Source organism: Symphalangus syndactylus, chromosome 1, assembly GCF_028878055.3.
Source record: "Symphalangus syndactylus isolate Jambi chromosome 1, NHGRI_mSymSyn1-v2.1_pri, whole genome shotgun sequence".
Lineage (NCBI taxonomy): Eukaryota > Metazoa > Chordata > Mammalia > Primates > Hylobatidae > Symphalangus > Symphalangus syndactylus.
Window position 1 is genome coordinate 50,160,084 of NC_072423.2, and position 22,519 is coordinate 50,182,602.

At 44.7% G+C, this 22,519-nt stretch overlaps 1 protein-coding gene across 5 annotated transcripts in view; it reads right to left on the bottom strand.

Annotated features, from left to right (window-relative positions):
• FHOD3 (formin homology 2 domain containing 3) overlaps positions 1 to 22,519 on the bottom strand; it is a 498,310-nt gene that overhangs the window by 250,473 nt on the left and 225,318 nt on the right. For all 5 annotated transcript variants that reach the window (XM_055233750.2, XM_055233761.2, XM_055233789.2 and 2 more), the window contains exon 5: positions 19,107 to 19,212. In XM_055233750.2, coding sequence (XP_055089725.2) covers positions 19,107 to 19,212 — 106 coding nt within the window. The remainder of the gene's footprint in view (positions 1 to 19,106; positions 19,213 to 22,519) is intronic.

The window sequence follows — 22,519 nt, forward strand, 5'->3', positions numbered from 1 at the left end:
GTATCCATATGGCATTAAAGCAACCTTTGCTCGTATCAAACAGACTCCTTTGAAATCAGTGAGTCCACGTAATCCTAGGTGCTGCAAATGCATCCTAGAGGCATTCTGTCCCTCCAGATGAGCCCAGTTGAGCTTTTCTATGATTTAGGAAGGGAGGCAAGATGGGGCCAGCAGGCAGAACATGGAGGGGCAGCTCAAGATCGGGGAAGGGTCTCAACCACTAGAGTGTTTTGGACAGGAATGGCTGTGACTGTGAGGGCTGAAACAAGGGGCACAGTTGAAAGAAAAAGCAAAGGGACAAACTGCAAAGCCAAGGTTATCAAAGGGAAAAGAAGAGCATCCCTTGGGAGGGAGCAGGGGTGGGTTGCAAGCACTGGGCCATGGGCATGTGGCAGGCCCAGTGATGCACAGATGGAGACAGTGACTGCTTGCATCCTTCACAGATGGGTCTTCCTTCTGTTCATGATGCAGAAAGCACTCTGGCTGGGTTACATCTATAGCTCGATCACTGTCCAGCCACAAAACCACCAGCAAGTCACCGTAGCCCTCTAGACCTCAATTTCCCTATGTGTAAAATGAGGTTAGAGTAGGAGGCCTCTAAGGCACCTTCTGGCTCTAACATCCTATGTCCAGCGAGGCCAGCCATTGGACACTGAACTAATTCAACCATGGTCACAGAGGCAAGACCCTTGGGGACCAGTGGAAATAGGCCAAGGAAAAGTCTTTTCCCAGCCCAAAGTCTCCAGTCATCTCAGTCACACAGTCACTCACCGCAGGGGTCTCGGGGAGAACAAGACTCAGATCAAAAGCCCCAGCTACTAAGAAGCAACCCAGGATGAATGCAAGACTCCTGTGTTCAGAAGTAGCAGTTCTGACCCGGGCTGGAAAATACACAGTATGTTATGAGAACATTATGAATAACCCCTTGACCAGCAATTCTACCCCCAGGTGAATCCTAGAGAAATTCACATGGATGCACAAGGAAATACAAAAAGAATGTGCACACTGGCATTGTCTGCAACTCAAAAAAACTGGGTATTACCTAAATGTGGATGAACCAGAGAACTAATAAATAATTGCAGTACAACCATACAACAGAATATTACCCAGCAGTGAAAATGGACAGGCGAGAGCCATGATACCAGCATGGACGGATCTCACATCATTACACTCACTCATTCTCTCAACAACCACTCACGAACACAAGTCCTCTGTGCCAAGGTGTTGTTCTAGGCAGCAGGGACACTCAATTTAATAGATGATGCCTCTGCCCTAGTGGGGGTAGAGAGAAAAGAAACCACCGTCAAGTAACACACATAGCATGACAGACTATGTTGAGCCCTACAGAGAAGCATCAGGCAAGGAGAAGCCAGGTGGGGAGAAGGTGCTATTAATTGTTTAAGCAGTGGTCAGGAAAGGCCAAATCACGTACTGGTCATGCTTCTTATTTTAAGCTGAGTGGTGGGTGCACAAGGATTCACTTTATTACTCTTTATACCATTTCATAAGTCTGATATATTTCAAAATAATTTTCATTACAAACACGACTGATAAGGGAAGTCATTAACAGATGAGAGTATACATAGTCTTTCACCTCGAATGTAAATGTATCCCATGTTCATAAGCCTGATTCATGCGTTCCCACCCCCCATGACCAACCCCCCTACCTTGGAAGGCTGGTCCCTCTCAAGCAAGGTTTTCAACATTGAGCAATGTTCCTGGAACCCTCACAGAGCCTGTTGCTACCAAGCCCAGCAGGGAACCTTGTCAGAGATCTGACTTTCGATGCTGAACGATGGGATTCTACTCCAAATTAAGTGGCCTTTTCAAGGTTCAGACCACCTTAACCTTTTCAATTTTAATTTTTTGAGACAGAGTCTCACTCTTTCACCCAGGCTGGAGTGCAGTGGTGCTATCTTGGCTCACTGCAACCTCTGCCTCCCAGGTTCAAGTGATTCTCCTGCCTCAGCCTCCCGAGTAGCTGGGATTACAGGCGCCCACCACCATTTTAGTAGAGACAGGGTTTCACCATGTTGGCCAGGTTGGTCTCAAACTCCTGACCTCAAGTGATCCACCTGCCTTGGCCTCCCAAAGTGCTAGGATTATAGGCGTGAGCCACCGTGCCCAGCCCACCTTAACATCTGTAAAACATATATATGAAAAAAAAATCCCTAGAACTCTATGCCCATTTAGGTTTTCATATTAAAGAAAAAATCAGAGAGCAAGATGCACTTATTCAATGAAGCCTCTCTTCTGTGGAAATATGAAGTTACTCAAGGAGACTGTTCCCAAATCTCAACCTAGAAACTGGAAAGAGACCTGGCCACTGCCTTGCTGTATAACACGAGCAGCAGCTAAACAAAGAGCGTCAGACAAAATCACCATCAAACCCTATCAGTCTGATAAGGAATTTGCACTTACACCCATCTGTCCCCAAATGCTGCCATATTTCCTGAACAACCACAGGAATGCCCCATCAATAGCATATTCAAGTTAAACATGCTGGCGTTTAGCTGCATCTGCAGAGGCAATATCCACAACCAGTACACGCATCACCAACAGCTACATCTATTTATACAACTCCAAGGGAAAATGCTGCCATCTGCCCTCCAGACACCCTCTTTGTAGCAAATGATAGTGATATCTGCTTGGGGTCAGAAACCTCTCCCAAGAGCAGGAGCAGCTAGCTGTGTCATGTGACATTCTGTCCAGCTAATGCCAACCCATCCCCAGGGCAGTGAGTGTGCGAGAAATGAGATGGACAGTGATATGGCATGGACCATCAGCACAGAAGCCCGTGTGAGAACAGGTGAGGTGGTGTGCACTGGTCCCGTTTTCTAAAAGGGCAGAGCTGTACAATGAACATCCTTCAGCACTCAAAACCTTCAAGGCATGATCTAACAACCATGTTCTTCTTTTAATGCCATAAGATTAATTAACAAAGCCAGTGGCATTTTGCTGTGCGTGTGGCGCTGGCGTTGTGTAAACCTTAAGCAGATGAAATTGCCCAGTATCCAGAGGGCCACAGGGGCGAACTTACTACATTATCTGATGCCAAAAGGGAAAGCCACAAGGAGACACAGGACACCAGCTCAGATGTATCCAGGTTGTCACCTTGAAGCGAGGGACAAGGACATCATGAAATTGCCCTTTGGATCTCTCAGCATGGTGCCCTTTACATAGGAAAAAGAAGGTGAGCCATAGAAAGACAGGCTTTATTTCTGAGAAACACAGGGCTCTCTGATCAGCACTGCTCCCAGCAAACTATTCCAAATGCCCAGAGCCAGGCCAACTATTTCAGGTCCCGTTATATAGTATGGCAGCCTTGACGGGACAAGCTAAGAATGTCAAAGTTCCATCTAATCATCCACACATGCACAGACAGCCTCTGGCAATGCTCAAGATCTTATCTTGTGGGGCTTTCCTTCTAGCTTTTGATTCTAAGACTTCTCTGTCTTATCCTAGTGACACAGGTTTGTTCTCCCCCTACACCTTCGGGACAACCATCCCCAGCTGATTCCTTTATTGAAGGGCCTACCATGCACCAGGCACTGTAAGAGGTGCCTGCTTGTGCAGGAAACAGAGGATCCAGGTGCAAGTAAGTGTGTGGTCCTCAGGGAGAACACCACCTAGTCAGGGAGAAGGGCAAGGGACAAATGGTTATGGATACTCTGTGAGGGAAGGTCACATGCAGAGAGGGCATTTACGAAGGACTCCCCAGGAGATGTGTCATGGAAAGAGTAGGACAAAGGGTAAAGTCCTGCAGTGAGCTGAGATGATGGAGGGCTCAACATACACAGAGATCAAGTGCACAGCAAATTCAGACAATTCCATGTCACTCAGCCTTATATCCACCGAAATATAGATCCAGAATAGAGGGTATTCTACCACACTGGTGGTATATCTTGTCAATTCCATTGCCACGTGCCAGGTTCACAAACCTCCCCATGGCCAGCCTACATGCTGCAGCTCAAAGATGCTCAGGATGGCAATTTTTCAGAAGTCATTGCACCCCCGGGTCTCAGACCCAGAAGCTGTCAGATAACAGTGGCCCTATGTGCCCACCACCCCTGCTGTCAGCCACATGGAGAAGAAACGATACAAAACCATTTCTCCCTGCAGTGTCTTGCTGCCCGGTCATACAACCGCAAGAACAAAAAGTGAAGAGAGAAGAACCAGTTTTGTTATTCGAGGAGCCCATTCAGCTAGATGACAGGATGCACTGCTACTATCTCTCATGATACGGCAGATTGGAGAGCACTCACAAAGCACTTAGGGTGCTTTTTAATTAAATACCTTCTTAAGAGAAATTATGCTATTTCTCATTGCATGATTAGTCAGAAAATCAAATTTAGACCAGATGATTCAAATGATGATGTGCCTCTCTCCCTCGGCTTTAAAGAGCAGTACTACAACAGCACTGCCCATGAGTTGACCAGGCACAGCTCCAGAGAAGGTAGTCAGAGGGACTCCTGACAGATGAGGCTCCCAGGGCCCCTAAACCAGGCATCAGAAGAACAGCCAGCTGGCCAGTGTTCCCCAGTCCACAGCCTCCAGATGCAGCTTCCAGGGAATATCTGCTTGTCCAAGAAGGTGGGAAAACTGACTGTGCTTCTTCATACATCTAGAAGGTTAACATCTCAACTGTAATTTACAAAAGGTTCAGCCATTCTTGGTTCCAAGCACCTTTCACATGAGGACTTCGACTGATAGAGAGGGAATCTGTAATCCACATGATTTCAGAAACAAAATCACCAAGTTACATATCTCCTTTATTTTCAAGCCTGAAAATGCCCAGATACTTTTGTGCTGCTGTTTGCTTACATGAGAATGAATATTTGATTCAAGTATCACATTTCATGTTTCATGACATTCCTGTGAAACACGATATATTAAGTTGATTCTATTTTTTAGAAATAGAATTATGGGCCAGGCATGGTGGCTCACGTCTGTTATCTCAGCACTTTGGGAGGCTGAGGCAGGTGGATCACCTGAGGTCAGGAGTTTGAGACCAGCCTGGCCAACATGGTGAAATCCTATTTCTACTAAAATAAATACAAAAATTAGCCAGACATGGTGGTGAGGCTGAGGCAGGAGAATCGCTGGAACACAGGAGGCGGAGGTTGCAGTGAGCAAAGATTGTGCCACTGCACTCCAGCTGGGGCAACAGAGCAAGACTCAGTCTCAAAAGAAAAAAAAAAAGAAAGCTGAATTAGGAAAAGCAAACATCTTGAGTGACTAAGCAAAGAGTAACCATCTTTGAAATGATATAGGATTGAACTACTTAAAATTTATCAACCATCTTTAGAAACATAATGCTGATGCAAACAAAATTGAGAGGGGAAAAAAAAGAATGATTTCAGGATTTTCATTCCATGCCTAACAAATACAGTGTTTTTGTGTCTATCCACTTTTACTTAGATGGCTCCTATGCTAAGCCACTGCCAAGTTCCTTATGCCGAGGGGCCTTGGCCGAGCCCTTGGATCTCCCACTGCAGTAATCTGCAGAGCATCTCCTGGATGAGTCAATGAGTAAACAGGAGATGCAAAGAACACTGAGATAAGAACATCTCCGAAGAAGAGCAAGGGTGGCCCAGTGCCCATGCGTGTCTTCATAGGTGAGATCATCCCAAGATCACCCAAGTGATCATCTTTTCCTAAAACTCAACCCAATCTTGATAAGGCTACCATGTTCTCTCATGATGCTGGCATATTAGAAAACACTAAATTTTCTTATAAATTGCCTTCTCCATTAGTCACTCATTTGTGTGTGGCAGAGAGTCCTTTATTTCAGTGGTCCTGGACATTGTCAACAGTTGGGAGACCCACATGAGAGGTCTGTGCAGACCGTGTGAGAAGATCATGCAAGAAGAGGCAGGGGATCAAGGGGAATTCAGCTCGAATGGATGGCATGTGGTTGCCTAAGAAGCCCAGAAAGACAATAAAAAGTTGCTGCCCTCGTGATATCTTCCCTGATTCCCCTACAAAAGACCTCGGAGGTCACAGAGTATTCTGTACCAAATTTAGCAAGTCCAGATGGCTTCGTGTTATGATTCTACATTCAAATGAATGTAACTGTATTCATTTTCTAACTCTGTATAACAAATTGTTTGGCAGCTTAAAACAACATACATTTATCATCTCAAAGTTTCCATGGTGCAGGAGTCCAGGCATGGCCTGACTAGGTCTTCTGCTGGGGGTCTCACCAGGCTGCAATCAAGGTGTCAGCTGTGGTCTGATCTGAGGCTTGGGGTCCTCTTCCAAGCTCATGTGGTTGTTGGCAGAATTCATTTCCTTGCAGCTGTAGAACTTATGGCAACTTGCTTCTTCAAGGTCAGCAGAAGTCTTTGACTTCTAGACTTTCTTTTCAGGGATTCATCTACTTAGGCCGATCCTACCTAGAACAATCTCTCCTCTGACTGATTCCAAAATCCAAAGATTTGGGACTTTAATTACATCTGCAAAACCCTTTCACCTTTGCAATGTAACCTGATCACGGTTCCATAATATTTACACATCTGTTACACTCACAGGTCTGGCCTAAACTCAAGGGGAGGGGATTATACAGGGTCTAAGCTAGGGGAAAGAATCTTCTGGGCCACCTTAGAATTCTGCCTATCACAGGATTTATGTCACTTCCCCTACTATATTGTAAATTCCCTCCCCTTAGCACTTTATTCTTGGCTTGATGGCACAATTTCTAATTGTTTCGTTTGCATTGTTCTCTGCTACCCTTTACTCAGACCCCAAAGTGACTGACTCATATAAAGCAATGAGGTAGCACTTGGTGATGAACGAATGAACCAGTCAGCTGATCTTTATTTAGAGGCCCCCAATCATAGAAAAATCAGGGCCCACAAACTGACAAAAAGCAATGAAATCTAGATTTCGGGAAAGATCGATATTTATTCAACCCTCCAGATTAAGATCTGGAAGAGCTGGGAAAAGACAGATAGAAAGACAGGCGTGGACCAGCAGGATGCACACATGGATGGAAACTGTGTGGACCATGTTGGGAATGTGGGTAGACATGAAGGAAGCCAGTGAGTCAGCAAAACAAGGGTGGGCTGCCTGTGTGCACTCTCCTCACGGGTACCAGTCTGCCTTGCCAGTCCTGCTTTAGTTTGATCAATGAGTCCAACTCCCTGGTGTTTCTGTGAGCCCTCCTGGCTTCCAGTCCTCAGGCTCTGGAGAAGCAGTAAGCCCACCATTGTCTCCTATGCCCCTGGACTCACCACATACATACAAATTCCTGAATATAAACTAACACTAGCCCTGCCAATCCTTCAAAATTCTGTAGATCACATGAACACTAGGCACCCCCACCAACTTTTTTTTTTTTTTTTTTTGAGGTACAGCCTCAATCTGTCACCCAGACTAGAGTGCAGTGGCACAATCTCGGCTCACTGCAACCTCCGCCTCCTGAGTTCAAGCGATTCTCCCGCCTCAATCTCCTGAGAAACTGGGATTATAGGCATGCACTACCTCACCCCGCTAATTTTTGTATTTTTAGTAGAAATGGGGTTTCACCATGTTGGCCAGGCTGGTCTCAAACTCCTGACCTCAAGTGATCTGCCAGCCATTGGCCTCTCAAAGTGCTGGGATTACAGGTGTAAGCCACCACGTCCAGCCGAACACTAGCCTCTTAATGACTAAAGACAGTTCACCATTGTTTTCAGTGAATTGGCTGGGGTCTATATCATGTAACCAGATGGCCTTCTTTGAAGCTGAAAGAGGACAACATGTGCTTGGTAACAGCCTGGGAATCCTACAGCAATTAATACGGAGCATGCAAAAGAGGGAAAGTTAAACAGCTCTGCTTTCATCCCTTCTGCTTTTTACATTTTACTTAGAATCACAGACTCTTAGAGCTGGAAGGGATCTAAGAGGTCATCCAGTACCACCTGACCCCAAGCCTAGCAGCCCCAACAGATCATCTGGCCTCTGCTACAGCATTTCCAGTGCAAAGTGATATATTCTGTCGTTGGAAACCTTATTGCCACACACCTGTTTGAAATCAACTCAAGAAACATGCTGAAAGTGCCTAGTATTTTCCAGAAGAACCAAATCATGTCTAGTATTCCTGCCCTCACTCCTCAGCTCTGAAGCTACTGACAGACTTCCCTAATCAGCTGTGGCGCTCTTTCCTGCTGATGCTGGATGTAGCCTCAGAATCCTCAGCAGACTGCTCCAGAAAGGCACCACTGATCAATTTATGTTGGCAAGAGAAATAAACTAATTTTCCAACTCTGTTCTTGGAGTTTGTCTTCAGTCAAAAACCACTGTCTTTTAACTCCTGCTCATTGCTTTTAATCTGACTTTAAGGGCAACAATTTTGCCCCCTCCTCTAAAAGCAACCCCTTATTTATCTAATGACATTTAACCTCTTCCCTCAGTTAAGCTTTGCAGACTCAAGCCCAGCCCAAGGCCAACATTACCTGGAAGTAGAAAAGAGTAGAGCTGTAATTCTAGGAGCATCAGCCCCAGCAGTGTTTCAAGGAATGCTGGGCCCAGACAGCACTGATGGCAGACACAACTCCAGTGTGGTTGTGGGGCTAGAGAGTACTAGCTGCCTGTGGGAACTGGCTCCAGAAACAAGTCAGGCCAAACTCCCATATGAGTGGTTTTGGAAAGGTCCAGTTTTAAGCAGCTAGGGACAGAAGAGGCAGGGTAAAGAAAGCAAAGATGATAAGATAATGAGGTTGAAATAGTGAGGATACTGAAAATCAAATCAAGTGAAAGCCCTCCACATCACACTTGAACATGTGTCATATAATTGCTGTCTTCTCATTTCACATCTCCTGATCATGCACATACATTTCTTGGTATAAACTTTGTGCTTACCCAGAATCACCCATAAAACACTGAACAAGATCAACACAGCCATGGCATGGCTCTGGGGACTCCTCTCCCAGGCATTCATTCAATTGTTTTCCTCAACTATTTGCTGAATATTTATGAGGCACTCAGGAGCAGGCTGGTGCAGCTGCAAAGGCTGTGATGACACTACTCGCATCTCCAAGAAATCCACAGTCCATCTATTTCAGAGGCAGGTAAATAATTCCTCCATATACAAAACAGGCTGTACAGTATAATCCATATATGCATGTATTTTATCTGTATAAATCATGTCTTATTTAAAATCAAGATATACACCCTAGTAGATATATATCCATCTACTGAACTAGTAAAATTATCAAAAAGAAAGTTTAGTACATAGGCATTTTTTGAAAAGTACCAAAACCAAATCATCTTGTGCTATACTGCTTCAGAAACAAGAGCAGGTGGACTAAAGCTTCAAATAAGCAAATTCTGGCTCTCTCCAATTGTTAGTACAAACCAGCAGCTTTCTCACAAGTAGTGACTTCTCTTTCTCTGCAGATATTCTATCATTCATCTATTCCTTCTGTCAGCTCATTTTCACTGAGCTCTTAAAACATGCCTGGCATCAAGGATCTCACAGAACAAGGATGGAACCTGACATGCACATAAGGCTAATATGGTGCAGAGAGTTAGCCTTGGGTTCCTGGTCCATAGTGTATGTTCACAAATATTGGTTATCAGTGAGTCAAGACCAGGGTATGCATAGAGGGCCAAAGCCAGGGAAGCTCTCCTGGAGATTACAGTATCTGAGCTCCAATCTAAGGTTGAGCAGGAAGCAAGAGATAATGTGTGAACCAGATGAAGATGGGTGAGCAAGGCCTTGTAGGCAGATGCCAAGGTCTGCAGGACAGAACATCACCCTCCCTGGGATGGCAGGGAGTGGCTGCAGTGCACTGCACCGACACACGAGGGCAGCACCAAGGTGGGCTCTACCCACACGGAAGGCCTGGGATTTCACCCTGAGGATGAGAGGAGCCACTAAAGAAGCTGAACCAAGGACTAAGGAGAATAGATCATGGTGCGTGTTCAACCCATGCAACAGAGGGCAAAACGGGCCAAAGGGAGGCAGGACTAAAAACAGAGAGACCCATGAGGCAGCTGGTAGAGCAGGTTAGGAAGGAACAAATGATGATCTGAACTCAAAAACTGGGAATAGACAGAGATGGAAGGACTTGAAAGGGAGCCAAGGTTTAGAGAAGCCCTAATTTGGTAGTTGATGATTACAAAGAATGAATGAAAGAAAGGGGTTAGGAGGACCCTAGGGTGGCTGAATTGAATGTGATGAATGATTACGCTTTGTTGGGATGATGAACAGAGCTGTGGAGGAACTGACTGGGGTACAAAAACATTGGTTTTGGGTTCGGGCATGGTGCAATGGAGATGGAGATACCAGGGCACAGCTGGCTCCACAGGCCTGAGGCATTGGAGAGTAGCCGGGGCTGGAGGTCTTGTGCACATTAATGGCAGGGGAAACCACAGGGTTAGAAAAGGCGTGGTGCCCCGCCAGAAGGCTGGCCCCATCTACCAAGAGCCCTCAAGGCTCCAAAATGCAGAAATCTATGAACACACCAACTGATATTTCCTCAGAAAGTCTTAGCTCCCCCACCCCACCCACAAAAAAAGTTTTAATCCATGCTTGGGGCTAGGTTTAAATCTTGCTTTTGACATTTTCTTCTATCATAAAGCTGGATTCACAAATAGAAACCTTATAAAAGAAGACCCTGTGTGAGATAAAATTAGAGCCAAGGAAATAATGATTGTGCTTCAAGGCACACCTAGCCAGCAGCTCCTCTGGAAAAGTCTACTGAGCAAGGAGAGAAGAACAGAGTGAGGAGGCACATCTTTGGTATGAATAAAGTGGAAAAATTCCTGATGAACACAGCAGTGAGATTTGGTCGTGGAAAATTCCACACTCTCTGTGTAGGAATAGCCAAATAACTTTTTCTTTCTTCCTTCTCATCTCAGATAAAAGGAAGGAGAAAGAGAATTCTAGTAGAAACTAAAATTCTGGAGAAATCTCTCTGGCCAAGAGTGAGACAACAATGGCTCTTTAAGCTGAAGCACTCGGAGGCATGATTGCAGGACATTGCCAGGGCTTTTTTTTGGTTTGCAAAGTGGCCTGAATTTCTGGAAAAATGTGATTCCAGATTGAATGCAGGATGAACTTTAAGAAGTATCTAATCAACCTGAGAAGGAGTCAGATTAAGATGAAATTATGACACTAATATTAAGTTAAACCATACAATTTTGCCCTTTCTGTAGGTAAAAAGTGGTCAAATATCAGCAACTTCACATGGTTCGGCCTAATGATGCTCCAGCTGGAGATAATGTTTGCCAGGGCTACCTAGCTGTGTATTTCTTTAGAAAGACTGCTCTACATGAAGTACTTCTGTTACAACTGAATGCTTGCTATATTCAACAATATTCATAATTAACTTATACTTTAGAAAAATTACAACTTGAAAGAGGCTAGGCGTGGTGGCTCATGCTTGTAAGCCTAGCACTTTGGGAAGCCAAGGCAGGAGAACCTCTGGAGACCAGGAGTTTGAGACCAGCCTGGGAAACATAGGAAGACCTCGTCTTTACAAAAAATAAAAAATATTAGCCAGCCATGGTGGTATATGCCTATGGTTCCAGCTACTAGAGAGGCTGAGGCAGGAGGATCACATGACCCAGGAGTCTGAGGCTGCAGTAAGCTATGACTGCAACAGTGCATTCCAGCCAGGATGATAGACCAAAACTGTATCTCTTTAAAAAAAAAAAAAATTGAAAAAAAAAGCCTTACTCTTCATAAACTAAAGTTACCCAGAGACAAGCATTCTCTAATCACAGGAAAAAATACCTTGGAAGAGAGTAAGAGGGAAAACCAAAATCAGCCTTAGAGCGAAAGTACTTAGGTAGAGTTAGAAGCTGATGGCAAATATCGCACTTGCTGCCCAATGAGGTGAAGGGCTCAGGGTTGTGGATGCTGCTTGCCCCACCCATGGAATACCCCAGCTTCCCTCTCTTACCTCAGAACAGAGGGTGTACAAGGGACACTCTGTCCCACCAAAGGTCAGGATCTGGCCCTGTCCTTGCCTTGCTTCCCCTGGCAGGAGCTCCTTGCCCACTTGACCCATGGTGCTCCTGCACACGGCACTGGGAGCTGACAGGCCATCAGGCCACATACCATAGCAATGATGACTCAGATCATTCAGCACTTGCAGAAGAAGCACGGCGAGGAGCCTCCAAACCACCCTCCTCCAAATCTACCCAAATGACCAATGGGAGGTGGACAAGAGAGTCCCCGAGCCCTGAGACTAGGGGTAAGCCAACCACACCCCACTGACCTTGGCAGATCCATCCAGAAACACTAGAGAGACTGCAGCTAACCCAGGGGGAACAGTGGGGCCAGCACCCAGCTCCCTCCTGTGAGAAATGCAGCACTGCAGAAAGTCAGGCAGAAAAGCTAGACAAGGACACAGTATCCTGTGGCCTGGTAGGCCAGCAGAGAGCTATGAACTGCCCAATTTAAGTCCATTTGGGGTCCTCTGTGCCTGTACAGGCTGGAAAGAGGAGGACACAAGTGCAGGTCTCAGCTACTCTCTGGCCCAGTTTCTTAAGAGGGTGCAGGCCTGATGCACAGTGACAGTGGGTGCCAAGAGGAGCCACAGATGGGACACGCAGAACCCTCCAGGGAAGAACGTGTCATCACATATCAACAGCAACAGGGTGACTTGGCCTCCCTTCCCCTCCCAAGGAGTTACAGACTGCAGCTTCCCTGCCCCTGACCACACTCCTGCGCAGTGTGGCTGGTTCACCCTGGAGGCCACATCCCTAACAGCATGCCAAGGAGACATGAAAGAGAGGCCAGATGGAGGTCAGACCCAGCCAGGACCCCAAGACACCTAAAGCAGAGGTTTCAACTACAGGAGGAAGAAAAAGCAAACACCACGTGGTGATTGCATCTTTCTGCTGCAAGGGCCGCCTTCTCCAGCCCTCCCCAGTCCACATCCCACAGGCCCTGGGTCGGCTTAAGTTTTCAGTATTTCAAGAAAAGCCAGAAAGCTGTATTTTTATGCCAAATCTCCCAGTTTTTAAATGTTCATAATTCACAATATTTAAACCTGTTACATAGGGCACACGAAACACTTGCAGGTTCCATTCAGCCCCATGGGCTGCCAGTCTGCTTATGCTGCAGTGATTTTGTATTGGAAATAGTCCCGTTGTACCACTCAGTAAGAGGAGAGACATCAAATGAGGAAGGACTTCATTCTTAACACTGGCTTCAACCCACCTGGAGCTGAAGACACCTCCAGGACTCCTGGGTCATCCACATCAAAGCCTAGCTGTGCAGCTACCATGATAATCTCTTAAGTCCAGACCCAAAGCAGAAAACCCTCCTGGCAAGAGGCAGGAAAGAGCTTCCTCCAAGCCAGCTGCATGGGACACAGGACCAGTGTCATGAGGTTGTGGAGAGTCAGGCTAGGCCGTTCAGTGGAAAATACAGTAGCCAAGGACCTAACCTTAGTTCAGGAAGCATGAAACTCTTCCCCTTTGCTCCCATTTCCTCACCTCGGGGCTAGTTTGGTGCCTTCCCTGTAGTCTGAACCCAACCTCTGCTGTTCTTTTTAGCATTCTATAAAGTGCCAAAATATAAACTTCAGTTTTTCTGACATGGAGGATGTTAGTTTAATTACCATGTGCTCATTTTGTGCCACTGCCTTCTAACATCATAAAATCTCTTTCCACGCTATCTATGATATTTCCATTTCTGGTACCATCAATGCCAACAAACACCATCTGACCATACATCCTGGTTCTCATCAAGGGATCCCCTAATATGCATGGCATTTGAGGATTTTTTCCTATAGTGGAATATAGTCAACTCTGGGACAGTTTTTCCAAAGAAACCTGAAATCTGGATTTTTAAAAAAAATACCAAATCTCCCAATTTTTAAATGCTGACAACCGTTAAAACATTTAACAATATATGAAGGCAAAGAAAATATATCTGCAGTTTTCTTCTAAAATGAAAAGGTTGAGTTAAATGAGTTTTAAGATCTTATCCAGCTTTTAAAATAACTGATACCTACTGAGGCGTTTTATGATTAATTGGTATTTTGGTTGAGATGAAATGACCAAATTAAATTTCTCCATGTAAAGCTAGCCAGAAGAGGTAGTTTCTCTTGAGTTACAGCCAGAAAGGGTAGCTGGTCTTACTGTTTCTACTTCTCTCTCTCTCTCTCTTTTCTCCTCCAAAGCATATCACATATTTGCAATTTCCAAACATACAAGACACACGCAATTCAGCATATAAAACATGCCATGCAGGGGACTCCACAGGGACCTGCTTCAAGAGAGTGTGTATCTTGGTTTCATCGTCACAACCCCAGGGCCTGACATGGTGCATGGCCCATAGAGAAGGCTCAGTAATGTGTGCAGAAAGTTTAAGTTCCCAGGAATATACCACTCTAGGTCCTCCCCTTCCATAAGAATAATTGTGAGGTACACATTTTCACAGTAGACTTAAATACTGGCTATCCCAAAAAACTTTAGATCATTAGCTACAACCATCCAGGAATAATAAGTCAGATAAATATTATTCCTCCATGTTGTACAGTTAAGACCTCTTCCCAGTAGCCTGCTCACAGCTTTGGACAGCACTTGCCTACACTGTAACTAAACCTATCTCTACCTCTCAGCAGACACATCCTCAAAGGAAAGCAGCGGATTCCTGGGCCTTAAAAAAAAAAAAAAAAAATGCTGAGAGGGGGCTGTGTATGCAAATAAAGATAAATAAAGCAGATCTGGGAAAGTCCTGGATTCTCCACATGCTTTTGTTTCCCCTGGGGCTGTAGGACTCCCATGTAGCCACACAGAGCAGAGCTCCTGAAGTGGCTTCATGAGGGCACACTTCTCAAGACACTAGGACAATTAACCCACCTTATGGTTTGCAATATCATTTTTAAAAATGCTATCTTGACACGGCTTTTTTAAAAACAGGGTCTTGCTCTGTTAATCAGGCTGGAGGGCAGTGGTGCAAACATAGTTCACTGTAACCTCAAATTCCTACGCTCAAGTGATCCTCTGGCCTCAGCCTCCAAGTAGCTGAGATGACAGGCATGTGCCACTGTGTCCAGCTTAACCCAGTTTTGAGGCCCTGGCTAGCGACCAGTCAGTTCGCCTTCTCCAGCAGCCCATTAAGTCTACACCCCAACCTTCTCTCACACTGGGCTCTCACACCCTGGGCTACTATACACAGGCCCTCACCACTCCAGAGCCACCCTGAGCCTCAGGGCCAATCCTCAGCTGGCTTGCCTATCCCTTGGAAGCCACAATGCAAGTGTTTGCCCACAGTCCGCCTCTCCCTCCACCTCATGGCCGACCTCTGCGCTTCCTGAGTGACCCTGCATGGGTGCCGTGTCTTCTCCTCAGGGAACTGTGAATAAAATAACTGCAAAACTTTTCCCAGCCTCTTCTCTTAATCTGCATCTGCCCTCACAAGTCCTCACCCAAGACAACACAGTTAAAACATGGGTGGACAAATAAAGAGGCAATTCAAAGGTTGTTCTTGATTGCAAATGTCCAGTGGCTGCCAGCAGTTATCATAACCTTAAAAAAAAAGCCTACATGAGAAATTGTTCAAAGTTACAAAGGAGTGACTCCATGTATGAGCTAGGGAAAATCACAGCTTCCCTGTAGGAAAACGCAAATGTCACGTCCCAAGAAATGTGTCATTTCCATCCCTCAGAAGTTACTTTCCTGGTATGGGCTTTGGTTGGTTACATCAAAATGTGGTAACAATTGGGCACGGTGCCCTGGTGACCAAGTCTTCTGAGACATAGGCATGCAAAGGCACCTCTGTTCTGTGGAAAGAAGGATGCCTTGCAGTAGCCTGAGTGCAGTGCTCATCTTTCAGATAATGCATGGGGAGCCTTCTGGTCGCCAGTAAAGGGACACTATTGGAAAGGAAAATATGAAGGCAAGGCTTTGGTGGTGGCAATGGAAATATAGGGTCTCCTAACATTTTTGGAAGAGCTGTCTGCAGCTAGGGCCTCACCTTCCTGGAATTTCATAGAAGGACAGGCAGAAAAGCTGGAAAACAGAAGCAGCAGGTGGTTGATGGGGCTCTCCCCTGGACACGAGTGGGTGTTCTGAGACTTAAACATTCGGGAATTGCCTCTGGCACCTTTCTGATTCAGGTCAGAACACAGCAAAATAAACAGTTGTGGCTGGGCGCGGTGGTTCACGCCTGCAATCCCACCACTTTGGGAGGCTGAGGCGGGCGATCACAAGGTCAGGTGATCGAGATCATCCTGGCTAACATGGTGAAATTCCATCTCTATTAAAAATACAAAAAAATTAGCTGGGCGTGGTGGTGGGCACCTATAGTCCCAGCTACTCAGGAGGCTGAGGTAGGAGAATGGCATGAACCCAGGAGGCAGAGCTTGCAGTGAGCCAAGATGGCACCACTGTACTCCAGCCTGGGCAACACAGTGAGACTCCGTCTCAAAATAAATAAACAAATAAATAAATAAATAAAATAAACGGCTGTAAGCTTCATGGTAAATAGTCACTAAGGTAGAGGATGTGGATGAAGTTCCCTGTATCAACATCATCTTTCATTGCCAGCAAGTACAATTCACACCCCTCACCACCAGGACCTGTGTTTAACCTGCCCATGCACAAGGATTCCCTCAACAGCCTGCAGGCCGCTGGTGGGAGGGGCCTCACTGTTGCTCACCAGAAAAGGCTTTCTCAGCTGTGCTGAGTTTTCTTTCCGAACTCCCTCTATGCAGCTGGGACTCATAACCCTCAAGCCCAAGCCTTTCTCTCTGTTACCTCCCCTGTGGAGTCTAGGAAGGCACTCACTTTGCCAGCCTCCCGTGCAGCTGCAGGGGGTCATGTAACCCAGTTCTAATCCACCTGAGGTCTAGGGAATGGGTGAGTTCTGACCACAGTGGGCAGAGTTGTCCCCCTCGCCTGGGCTTGGATGTAAACTCTTGCACTGATGATCACGCGATAGAAATACACCAATGTGCTCCTAGGTAAGGGTCAGAAGAATGAGGATAAACATGAAGATGGTTATAATATTAGCTCTCTAGAGGTGTGTCTCTGTGTGTTGGGGATAACTTATTTTTTGGTAAAGTTAAAATGATGTACACTTTAAACACGAACAAAAAATATATTGTCCTTGTGGACCCACTATTCAGAATTAGGTGATTACATGTGGTTCAACATATGGGCATCCCTATTATACCCGGAAAATAAACCAAAGGAAGCTCTCCCACCCTCATCTCTGCACCTTCCTCCTGTCTAGGTGTTAGACCAAAGTGAACAGACACACAAGAGTGAGAATCCAGGCCTGCACTCATCTCTTTAGACACACAGACGGCTGTGTTTAGATGCAACATGGCACAACAGCTTTGATATAAATGTTTATGTTATTAAGAATAGAGGCCGGGTGCAGTGGCTCACGCCTGTAATCCCAGCACTTTGGGAGGCTGAGGCGGGTGGTTCATGAGGTCAGGAGATCAAGACCATCTTGGCTAACACGGTGAAACCCCGTCTCTACTAAAAATACAAAAAAATTAGCTGGGCGTGGTGGCGGGCGCCTATAGTCCCAGCTACTCGGGAGGCTGAGGCAGGAGAATGGCATGAACCCAGGAGGCGGAGCTTGCAGTGAGCCGAGATCGCGCCATTGCACTCCAGCCTGGGCGACAGAGACTCCGTCTCAAAAAAAAAAAAAAAAAAAAAAAAAAAAAAATAGAAATAGCAAAATTCAGCAATAAAGCATCTCTACTGACAACTTGTAATGGAGGATCTATTACAAGTCCAGGAAAAGACTGAAGGTGGACAAAAGAGCCAACTCCACAGCCCCACAAACACTGCTGCACACACCATGGGTCAGCAAAGTGAGAGGCTCAGGAACTCTCACACATATTTGCCATTTATCAAAATGAACAAAACAACACTGACTTGAAAAGACAACCTTAAATTTTTTTTTTTTTAATGAGCCCTACGTTCTGTTTCTTTTAATTGCAGTGGCTCTACTGAAGAGGGGAAAGAGGGAAGGACTGAGAGCTCTGATTGGCTGGAAAACACCACAGAGCATAAGGAAGCATTCTCAGAGCAAAACAAAACAGCTGAGATGACTGTGTCAGTTTGCTTGTCTCATTCAACTCCAAACACAGACATCTGGTATTAAATCATACTTTTCATGTATGATTTTCATTCTTCCTTCACCTAAGAAGAAAAGAAAGGAAGGTTTTGGCAGTTTTACTTTCTCCTACGAGTGCTGAACATGCGGTCTGTGGGGTCACAGACATAGGTACAGAGGGGATGGCAGAACCCTGACCAGCCTGACATGCCTCAGTGCCTGGGCACAGCGGCTGCCTGGCACACTATGGGAATTGACTTTATTAGGTAAAAAACTTGACTTCTTTGAGTCTCCATTTTTTTTCAACTGGAAAATGTAGATAATATTGAATGATATAAAATTTCTTCTTTTGTAGGTCAAAACTGTTGATAGCAGCAATTTCATACGGTTCAACCTAATCATTCCTGCCCTGCCTATGCACAGGTTTTTTTTTTTTTTTTTTTTTTTTTTTTTACAGGATCAAATGAAATTTATATAAAGGTACACAAAAAAACCTATGACTATAAAACACCATTAACTATAAACTGGAACAGGAATCAGTGCTTCCAACTCTACATTTGCATCGCTTTATAAATGAAATCAGAATCACTTTTTAAAAGGCAAATCCCGGACCCACTCATAACTATTGAATCAGAAACAGGAAGACAAGGTGAAAACTACGCACTTTGACAAGAGCCCCAGGTAATAACTCAAATTGGGAGAAAAATTTTTTTTCCAAGAAATAAATTGCCCCCTTTGGTTTGGGGTGGCTTTCTGCTGAGATGCAGGCTTTAACCCAAGCCCATTTAGCATGCCTCCTTCCTGGACAAAAAAGACAGATTATAAAGAACCCAGTGAGTGGTACAGTTTTCCTAATAAGCTTGTAAAATAACTCCAGGTGAAAGTCAGTAAAAATTAGCACAGTCACTAATTACTAGGAACTGGTAAAACCTGATGCAGATGTTTTTTGCCACAGGGTGTCTTTACCACCTTACTCTCAAATCGAAGTCTTTTAAAAAGCTCTCAGTAGTTAAGTTACTGAATGTGAACCCAGATCCCCCCTGCAGATGGGGCAGCTGCTGCATGCCCAGTCATGACTTACCCCTTAAGATGTAGTTCTGATAGTTCTGATCAGCCTCAGCTCCCACCTTGATCAAACATGTCAGACCTTCAGCCACTACAAATTCATGCACCAAATCCTTGTCATCCTGGCAAGAAAGAAAAAAAAATACTTCAAATACTGTCCCTGTCCACCTTCCATCCCAGCTGTGCTGCTAAAACTATGTACAAGCCTTTAAAGCCAGAATGGCCCCTACAGATTGCTCTGCTCTATTCAAATGAAGCATCTCAACTGTTGCCAAAAGAATTTTACAACCAGTCCTAACATTGTCCTTTGCCAAAGACCAGTTATTGCTGCCTTCTGGGCAATCTAATAAAGATAAGGCAAATGAATCTCCTCATTGCCAGAAATATTTATAGTGTCTTGTTTTTCATTCTTCAAGAAACACCAGGCTGTACTCCCCCACGGTCCTAAGGGACTGGCCATGGCGAAGCTTGCTGGTTTTCTACTACGGGAAACATTTGATTGCAGCAAAGACTATCAGGTGAGGAACTCAAAGCCACTAATGTGTTCCAAAGATAGTCCTTGGGACAGCGGTTACAGAAAAGGCTCTTGCAAGGGCTGAGAACCACAGGAAGCAGTTTATCCAACCTCCAGTAGTTGTGCTGCCTGCAGGACAAGCAGGGTGCAGGATTGGCCATTCACCTGGAGCAGCCACGCCATCCCTCGAAAGGACCACCTTGGCTGGCTTGCAGACCTGATCACAGAAGGCAGGACATGGAAGAAACCTCAGGGGTCATCTCATCTGGTGGTTCATCAGACAAGTCTCCAGACCTATCAGCCAACAGAGACTGGCAGCAAGCGCATCCCCTGGGGACTTGTTAGCCCCACTCCGGCCCTCCTGATTAGGAATCTCTACAGGGAGGCCCTGTTTCTCAAGCTCAGAAGCAGGTGATTCTGAAGAGCTCAAACGGTTCTCACCCCAGACTCCTGCACATTAGAATCATCTGGAGAGCTTTAAAAAGGACCAGAAAGTAGGACCTTACCCAGATGGATTTAATCCAAATTTCTGGGGTGGGGCCCAGGCTCTGCTATTAAATTCTCCAGGAAATCCTCAAGAGTTGCCTGTTCAAGAACCACTGATTTAATGGTAGCTTTTCTGTACAGATAAAGACACTAAGACTCAGGAGTGGCAAAAAGAAAAAAAAAAAAAAATGAGCAAGATCACTTAACTCCACTCAGCCAGACCCAAGCCTAGTCATTTTTTTCATAGCACCAAGCTCTCTGAGAGGGATTTTTCCACCATTGTTTTCCTCAATTGAGATTGGGAGATTTCCTCAATTGGACAGTGCCTTGTCTCAAACGCATCTAGGATAAAGCTGAAACATTCATCTTAAATGATCACAACAGGGCAAAAATAAAAAACCTCAGTGATGTAAATGGTAGAAAGCTCAATGGAATAATGAAAGGTTATTATTATAGGAAAAGTCAGCAACCATAGCTTATCTCCAAAAGAGAAAAAATAATGTAGATGAACTGGCATAATTCTCCTGTTCCTACATGAAATCAGCCCCTTATTTTTATTTTTATGGCGTTTTTCAATTATATGGATGGGGGACCAGGTAAATGTGGGCAGGCTCAGCAAAGGATCCCTTTGAACCAGGAAAGAGCTCTTCAGGGTCAGAGCTGACTTGGGGGGAAGGGTGGGTGAGTGATGCCTGCGCCCTGAACGTAATGAAAGACAGCTGTGTTAACTCAGACTTCAAGATAATCATGGCTTTGGAAGAAAGAAAATGGGACAATATCATGAGTTTTTGGAAAATTACTTTACACTCATATGTATAAAGGAAATAAAAAATAATTCTCTCTCCATCCATATCCTTTTCCACCAGCATATGTGAAAAGTGAACATTTAGATGAGCTCATGTCTAGTCAGAAAGTTTTTCCAAGCATGTAACAAATGTTTATTACTTTAACTAAAACTAGATTCACACATGACTTCATGGTGAAAAAGTGAGAACAAGCTCTCAAGAAACCACTCAAGCTAATCACTAATATTAATATACCAGAGAATTGACTGTCTGGCAAAGGCACTTGGAAAAAACACTGGACAGGCGAGACAGTGTTTAGAAAAATTGTCCAGAACTGAAATTTATGCACACATGTAGATAAGGCACTCAGGAAGGAGAAATTTATTGTTAATTAATGTGGAAAAAAATCTTCCAAATTGGCAATGTGCTAGATTTTACACATATATCCGAAAATACATGAGCATTAAGAAATGATTTTTAAAACATTGGTTTCAGAATAGAATGAAATCAAAATGTTAACACTGATAGGTGCTTATTGCTGCATTTCAGAATTTTCTCTAATAGCCATATATTAAACTGTGATCATTTTTTAAATGCCTATTGGTCAAGGAATATTCAACCCAAAGAGATGACCAATGCCTCTGTTTTTCAGACACTTACAATTTAGTTTGGAAAAGAACCTCCACACCTAGAAAACATGAGAGATGATGGAGATGCTGACCCAGGGGTATGGAAGGTGGTGATCCATGCCCAGACAGCACCGCTGCCTGTGTAATCCAGTTAATCCCCCATGCGTCGCTGCCCTGTGGTCGAGTGCTGTTTTGTGCACACGTGTGTGGTCTTCCATACAGACTATAAACTTCTAGTAACAAGCACCTTCTTCCTTGCCTACATGGTGCCAACGAGGCTGCTTAAAAATATTTGCTTAATGACGGTCCTGGGAATTCAGAGAACAAACACTACAGAGTGAACTTGGCTGAAGTGCTCTACAAGAGTCCAAGCATGTTTATTTTTTAATGTTTTCAATTGAGAGAACTGTAAACATATACAAAAGACAACAGAATAATCTAGTGAACCCCAGGTGCCAATCAACGCACACCAACCCTATTTCATTGAACATCCTACCTGTTCCCCTGCCACATTAATCTGAAGCGAGTCCCATACATCACATCATTTAATCCATAAACATTCCAATATGTATCTCTAAACTACAGGAACTCTTCTTAAAAATATGCACTCACAAAAAAATTAGTACTTTTCATTATCAAATGTCTGGTCAGTGACCAAATTTCCAACTGTCTCATAAATACTCTTTTCTTTCTTTTCTTTCTTTTTTTTTTTTTTTTTTTTTGAGATGGAGTCTTGCTCTGTTGCCCAGGCTGGAGTGCAGTGGCACGATCTCAAATCACTGTAAGCTCCGCCTCCCGGGTTCACACCATTCTCCTGCCTCAGCCTCTCGAATAGCTGGGACTACAGGTGCCCGCCACCATGCCCGGCTAATTTCTTTTTGCATAAATATTGTTTTTCACAGTTTTATTAGGATCCAAATAAGACTCATACATGGCAGTTAGTTGACATGACTCTTGAACATCTTTTAATTCAAAGAGCTTTTTTCTTTTCTGTTGGAATTTGTGTGTTGAAGAA